The following is a 7,889-nucleotide window of genomic DNA, read 5'->3' as shown; positions in this document are numbered from 1 at the left end:
CAGTTAGCACACCGTTTAGCCAGGTTTACGAGGCGTTTAGATTATTTCTGATGGGCGTGTCAAGAGCTGGGCCGTGCTGTGTGCAGATTATCTTTTGCAGCTGTTGCATGTCGGTCATTTCAATCTGGACTAGCTGCATTCATGCACGTGGTTCGTGGCCTTTGTCACCAGTGGTCATGTTAGGGAGTGGCACTCCAAAGAAGACTCATCACATCTGCAGGTATTGTTCTTGTTAGATTCTTATACTGTCTTTTGCTGCACAGAGGTCATCTACACGCTGCACAGAGGTCATCTACACGATTCTTCACCTGCAGCTATAAAAAGGAGATTACACTCCCCATGCTCACCAGATGGAGATCACAGTCCTGGCCCTGCCTCATTTTCACACCTGGGCATTTTCTGCCCCCAGTAGCGGTGTCCTGTTGCAGGCTGGACTGCTAACTTGTACAGTGGTCTGTCCCTCTTTCATCGCCATTACAGGACTCTTTAGGCAGCATGGGCTACAGTCCTGCATCTGTAATGGCAACCAATATATAGAATATATACAAGCGCCAAAGATCATTGCCTCTGTATTTAGAATTGGAAGTAATGCATGAAAAGTCACCTTAAATTCCTTGGAAAGAATGGACTTGAAACAAAGTTCACAGATGTTTCATTTATTATCACAACTCAATTCGTTTATCTTCATTGTTGGTTATGACTTGTGGTTCCAGATTCTCTGTTATTTGTTCTTCTTCATAACTTTTGGAAGATTCACCATTGGTTTCCGAGTCAGAAAGAGCAGGTGGGTCAATCACTCTCACCTTCTTTTCTACACAACACTGCTTTCGCATACACTGAGCGCTACAGGGAAGTTCACACAAAGAAATCTCTAACTCCGACCCCATGGCTGGAAATTCTGGTTGAACGGTAGTAGCATGGATGCCTTCATTGTGAAAAACGTCTTTTATGTGCTTTGCCACACCCATGTACATACAAGGGTCAATGCATTTAATATGTGCAGTTGCAATGATCCTGCTACCAGCAAGCTGCCAGACATGCAGCTCGTGAACGTCTTCAACCCCTTCAATGCCAGCTAGTTTTTGACTTAAAGAATAAATGTCAATTTGTTTTGGAACAGTTTGTAGGAGGATGAGAGCAGACTCCTTGAGTACTGGAAATGCCGTGTACAGGAGTATACAAACTCTCATCAGGCACAGGGATGGGTCTAAATAAAGCAACCAACAGGGACCGGTTTCATGACAAGTTGTACTATTCCATCCATTGCTGGATAGGGATGTAACAGTATGGTTGACGTATGGATGCACATGATATTTGAAGTGGCTGTCCACACAGGGGTTGATGCATGGCACATCATCAGGGCACTCTTTCCAAACAAAGTAAAAAACTGTGGCATTAACAATCAGAATCACCGATCCCAAAGTATCACCGAAGACATGTAGAAAAACTCCACGCATGTTAAGTTGAGAGCCGGCATCATCCAGTTCTTCTGAGTTATCCTCGTGAGCAATGTTTCCATTTAGCTTAGGGTCAGCACAGTTCTTTAGATCACCTGTAAAAAAATGTAAATAATTGTTACATCTATGTTTATCTTCATTAAGTATAATGAAGTACAATTTATTCATAGAAAGTAAACTTATGTACTCATTAATTTAACACAGTTTTTGACATAGTATAAAAAGGGAGGATTTTGCAATTTGCTTCTATCAGTCTGTGTTAGAACATTATTATGAGATCAACTCAGGAATACCCTGGTCAAGATTAAAAAAATGTATTGAAGTTCCTTCAATTTGTTATCTGCTTAGACCTTTGGTACTTCCAACCTCCCTATCAATAGAGGGTCCCAACAAGAGTGATGTTTCAATATCATTCCATTATCTGACCTCTTGAACCATGCATGTGTATTAGTTAATGATGACACCATATCATATGAAAAGTTTTGAGTCATTATGACTTAGTCTGTCTCCCCTCCCCCTGACCAAAATGCACCATGTTTTGGTAAAACACAACACAGAAGACTCACTTTAATAATGACCAACTCGGTGCAGCTTGCTCATGAGGAGGGGTTATGCACAGTTAGAGGCAGGGTCTGGTGCTAGGTCATGCCATAAAGGAATACAAATGTATTGTGAACATATGTTCTAATAAATGACATCCCCCACCAATTGATCATGAACATCAAAAATAAAAAAAATAGAAAAATGGCACACAGCATTCCAATTCAAACAACTATTGTGCATGCTCACATAAAGGACACTAATAGTTAACACCACACTGACGTTGATCACAAACATTGAGAAAATAAACCTGCACTCACCAATGAACAAGAACATTGAGACCACAACATATCAAGGCCTCAAACACACACTTTAGAGCTAATATCCACAGTAATCACACATGTGCAATTACGATCGCAAACATGCACTTGCTAACATATAGCACTTTACAAACACTATAGATAGCAGCATTTTATTACTAAGAATTATAAATAGAGAAAAGTGTGGAATATATATACAACCTATTACATTTAATTAAAAAGTACCACTGAACTTCACAGTACCTCATCACCTTTTCACTTAATAGCTTTCATTTATTTCAACATTTCAATGTGGATACATTTGAAAATATTACAGGGTGCCCCTCATATGCTATACACACTCCTAAATTGCAACACTATTGAAACTTTCAATAATCAATAGAAAAAGCAAAATAAAAAGTAAAGCAACAAAAAGAGCACTCCAGTCTAGAGGAAAAACCATGTAGTCACACAGTTCACTTGATTTAATGCCAGTAGCGGCTGGTGTTAGGGCAGAGTGGCGGGACGGGGTAGGGATAGACACACAAACACAAAAAACACAACAAACGGACGAACACAGAAAATATAAAATAACTTACCTGACGCCGGGCGCATCGGTCCTCTTCTGCCCCTCTTCACTGCACCACAGGCTCCCAAACTCCCCCGCAGCCAGTCCAGAAGCTGCTCAGCATGAGAGCAGCTTCAGATTGGCCTGAGCGATCTAGCTTTGCACTCCCAGAGAGACTGGGAGCCTTCTGTCTCCATCCCAGCAACGCAGCTCAGGCTGGAGACAGCTCAGTCCGCATGTCTGTTTCGCCATCCTGAGACGGCCAGCCAAACCCACATGCACATTGTAGCAGTGCACACCACTCCCCCTCTGTCTATTTCACCTCGATGGCCCCGCCCCCAAGACTTGGCCCAGCCCTTAGCGGAGGTGCCGCTGCTGCTTAATGCCACCTTAAAAATGGCACTTATATTGACACTTTCTACAGATTAGTTTGTAAGGGGAAAAAGAGCCATGCATAAGGATTGAAAACTCCTATTTTGCACCTTTCCAGAAGTAGTCATCGGTTAAGATAAAACATGTAAACTTCCTGTAGAAGACGGGTAAGATTCTCCTCCAACTTCTGAATAAAGAGTAGCATATCGTCCACGTAGAGGGAAATGAGTAAGGGGCCCGCAATGTAGAGTGGTCAAGAATAAGATGTCAAACTAGGGGATCTAGGGCTATGACGAAAAGTAGTGGTGAAAAGGGGCAACCCTGTTTAGTACCTCTCAATATGGGAAGGGGGTCAGTGATAGACCAGTTTATTCTGATACGTGCCACGGGGTGGGCATATAGGAGATTTGTCAAGGAGGAAAAACTATAGGGTATGCCCAATTTACGAATCACAGCGTGTAGGAAGCGCCAATTCTGGAGAATCAAATGTCTTTTCAGCATCAAGGAGAGCAATGGCTGCGACAAGTCTGGGGTTATTCTGTTGAGCACAGAGAACACAGCATTCAGATTCAGTGCTGTTGAGCGATGTGTGATAAAGCCAGATTATGCTGGGGATATGATTTGATCCATTAATAATGAAAGACATGTAGCCAATATTTTTGCAAAAATTATGTTACCAAAATTTAACATTGATAGCGGTCAGTAGGAGCCACAGGGCAGGGGGTCTTTTTCAGGTTTAGGAAGGAGCGTTATTACCACTTCACGCATGGTTGTGGGGAGTGCTCCCAGTTTTAGGGATTCCTCATATACCGCTAGTAGTCGAGGGGGCTAAGAGGTGTTTAAATTGCTTATAGAATTCTCCAGTGAAGCCATCAAGACCGAGAGCTTTGGAGCCATTTAAAGAGTCTAGTGCTTGAATGACCTTGTCGCAGGAAATGGGTTCAAGGAATTGTTATTGCAGAGTGACAAGCCAAACCATTGCCACTTTGTCTAAGTAGTTTGACAGGGTAGTGGCATGTTCTGCAACTTTCGAACTATAAAATTAGGTATAATAATGCAATATGGTGTGGGTTATATCTTTATTTGATGTGATGTGCCGCCTATCAGCAGTACAGAGTTCTGTAATGTAGGAGTTTCCCTTTGGCAGCCAGAGTAAATGGGCTACCGTCTGTCCAGGTCTCTCAGCCTGCCCATATCTATGGACCCTTCCATGTTTGCCCAAGAATAGGACCTCCTTCTTGGCTAGGTCACGGATTCGGTCAGAAGCGCTTCATGTTTCAGAGTGGTTGGTGGGCCAGTATCCAGAGATGCTTGAGCATCAAGGGATGCTAACTGTTCCTCACAGTGCGGAGGTTCCTACGGATGTCTTTGAGGACCCCTGATTGTTTAGCAATGCAAATACCCATTATGATGCCTCCCATAAAGTGACATGGGTGTCAACCGTCCCGTCATTGATCTGAAAATACACCTGAGTGGCGGTGCATATTTCAGAGCAGAACAGTTTATCTTGCATAGCAAATGGGGGGAATCGCAAGTGCTTCTCTCCGGTCCTTTAAAGGGAATGTTGAGGGTAATCAATGTTGGAGAATGATCTGAGAGTGTTTGGGAGAGGTGGAGTGTGGAATTTAGCCATGGGCAGATGGTGGCAGAGACCACATTTTGTGTGGGGCAGAGTAGTGAGTATAGTGTAAGACAGATGATTGCTTCAATTGTTAGGCATCATGCAGGAGATGAGTATTGCAAATGTCTTTAAGGATAGCAAGTGATTTTGAGCTGGTTGGTGGGCACTGAGCAGTGGTGTCAGTTGCGAAGTCCATTAGCAAATTATAATCCCTGGCTATCATGATGTGGTCAAAGTCCAGGCATCCAATCTGGGTGGAAATGGTATGAAAGAATTCTGGGAAGTCATGCTGGGTGCATAGATATTGCCTAGTAGCACTTAATGTCCTCCCAATGTGCCAGTCACCAAAACATATCTTCCCTCAGTGTCTGTGACAGTATTAGCATGCTTAAATAGAAATTTTTTGTGTATGATGGTACCAGCACCCCTAGTGTTGGACCTATAGCTCACAAAGAAAGGATGCACTCGCCAGCTTGAGGCAAATGTGAGTGTCCCACCTGGTGGCAGGTGGTTTTCCTGAAGGAATGCAATCTGAGCTCCATGTCTGGTAATATACTGCAGAACCTGTTTACCCTCACGGCGACCACTAAGACCTCTGATATTCTATGATATAATTCTAAGGGCAATATCTTGTGCTTCAGTAATGTGTGTACGGACCCAAAATGGTAATAGTAATACTACAATAAGGAGAGTGATTCGTAACTATATGACTAGCAGTGAAAGCGACATATCCACTAATCAGTAATGCAAACAGTAAATGTAACAACCCATCCCTTCCCCCCATCCAAACTGGGCTAAATGAAACCCAGTACATTCCCGCTTGATGAGCCCTATCAAACAAATAAAACAACATTTTAAACATGGATGTGTGTACCACTTTAGGGTGGCAACGCCACAAAGGGCACCCTATATATCAAGGATCAAGTGAAAAAAGTGCTGTAAGGTTCTAAAGTCAACAATTAAGTAGTAAGCACCATCAACAAGCAGAGGACTGTTACACAGAGGTTTGGAATAAAGCACGTAGACAACATGGGCCTTCTCGAGCTACAGTGGCACCAACTTTATCCAGCTGAGAAGAGATCATTGCTGGAACTGGAGTGAATGTCCACGGAATTTCTGTCCTGGGAGGAATTGTGAGTGGCACTGTGATCCCCTTGATGATGTTTACAGAATTCCTGCGCCTCCAGCGGTGTGTCAAATGTGTGTGATTTACCATTGACATCAACACAAAGCACGCTGGTACAGCATCCCGTAACGGAGTCCCAGTTTCCTGAGTGTGTTTTTGACATCTGCGAATCTGCGGTGTGCCTCTTGGACCATGGCAGTGAAGTACGGATACAGAGAGATGGAAGACCCCTGCCAGTCCTGTGGACTGTTTTCTCTGGCTAGTCGCAGAGCTGTGTCTCTATCCCTGAAATTGAGGACACGAGCTATGATGGGTCTAGGCCGGCATCCAGGATTTGGTTGTGGGCCAAGCGAATGGTGAGCACATTCAATCACAAATAAAGGGGTGAAGTGTTGCGCAACCAACAGATTAGTCGGGAGTTTTTCAACAAAAAGATTGAGCCAGCCAGTGTTAGTTGATTTAGTGATTCCTACAATGCAGAGGTTGTTGTGCCTCTAAATCCTTGTTTTCCATCTCCATTTATTTTGAACAATTTCACCATATGGTCTAGCTTTTGCACTGATTGAGCAATACCATCTTCTAGATCAGAAATCCTTCAGTTAGTCGAGTGTTGTGGTGGCCTATTTGTTCAGTCATAGTAATAAGTCTTTGAGCCAAAGCATCGAAGCAGCCATCCATGGCCCCAAATCCCGTTCTGAGCTCTACCATGATGGCCTCGGTGCCCCGACCAGCATTGGATGTGTGCCACGTAGTTCCCATTCTTCTGCCATCAAGGCAGACTGCACAGGGCCCTCAGGTTTTTGCTTCCTGAAGTTAAGGCACCTTTGTTTGGGGTCGCCACGGACCATAGCCACAAGGAACCCATACGGCAATGGTCAATGATCTGTGTTGGCTGTGTATCAGATGGCTGAGCACCTGTTTGCTAGTTGATATGTTAGGGATTAGGAGCCCTGCACACAGACCCGCAGTTCAAGGTATCCCCTTGTGAGAAAGACTGGGCCTCAAGGATGGATTCCACCTAGCACTAAACGATAGCACAGAGCGAATGCAACACTCCCATTTATGAGCCAATGTGCTGCACACCATATCCGTGTCACAGGGCCCATGAAGCATACTTCTAGATGGCACAGTACCCAGACCCCCCAGTAGATGGAGTATAGACAAGGCCGGAAAGCGCGCAGGTCAGGCGAGGCTGAGGTCCGTATGCACAATTACCAGCTATGCACAAGGTGCTGCAGGAGTTTGAACTGCACATCTTCCATGGGCCTTGACACTGTGCCCAATTACCGTAGGCAGTCCAACGGCCAGTCGGGCCGGTCGCATACAGGCGTGGCACAGTAGTAATAACCAGCCAGGTCCTGCAACCTGCCAGCCTCAAGGATGGCAGCAGCACCAGCGTCACATGGCACAAGAGGGTACTGCACTCGCCCTACCCCGACTACCTCAGCACTGATGCAATGGCACTGGTCCTCTCCCAGGAGACGCGATCTAGCATGGGCCTCCCAGGTCTGGTCCCAATCGAAAAAGCCCGAGCTGTGCTCCGCTTTTAGTGATTCAGCACCTCTGCATCCCTCCATCCTCTATATCTTTAATCCTCCAATGGCACCCAGGAGGTTGGCACAACACGGAAAGCGGCAGACCAGCTTGCAATCCCATACAACCTCAGGCCGCAGTCTTCCAACACATCTGCTGCAGCTCCTGGACCCATCTTCCACCACCTCCTGACCCCCAAGAGTCACCACTCCACTCCTGGTACCTTGAAAAGTAGTTTTATGGCTCCTGAAATCAAGCTTTTGGGCTATTCGCGACTGTAAACGGGGCCACTCACAACAGAACCAAGCCATGCACACAAAGAATCTACTGCAAGCTACCGCAAATTTGTCTCTTCACACAGGAAGCATTGTCA

At 44.9% G+C, this 7,889-nt stretch overlaps 1 protein-coding gene across 1 annotated transcript; it reads right to left on the bottom strand.

Moving 5' to 3' along the window:
• Positions 1-662: 662 nt before the first annotated feature.
• Positions 663-2,911, bottom strand: LOC138297015 (proton-coupled zinc antiporter SLC30A1-like). The gene is made up of 2 exons (XM_069236533.1): positions 2,896-2,911; positions 663-1,552 (listed from the first exon to the last, which is right to left on the bottom strand). The coding sequence occupies exons 1-2, from the start codon at positions 2,909-2,911 to the stop codon at positions 663-665; spliced, it is 906 nt and encodes a 301-aa protein (XP_069092634.1).
• Positions 2,912-7,889: the final 4,978 nt, after the last annotated feature.

Source organism: Pleurodeles waltl, chromosome 5 (genome assembly GCF_031143425.1).
Source record: "Pleurodeles waltl isolate 20211129_DDA chromosome 5, aPleWal1.hap1.20221129, whole genome shotgun sequence".
In the NCBI taxonomy this organism is placed as follows: Eukaryota; Metazoa; Chordata; class Amphibia; order Caudata; family Salamandridae; genus Pleurodeles; species Pleurodeles waltl.
The sequence above is the reverse complement of the archived record's forward strand: the minus strand, read 5'-3'. Positions and strand labels throughout refer to the sequence as shown.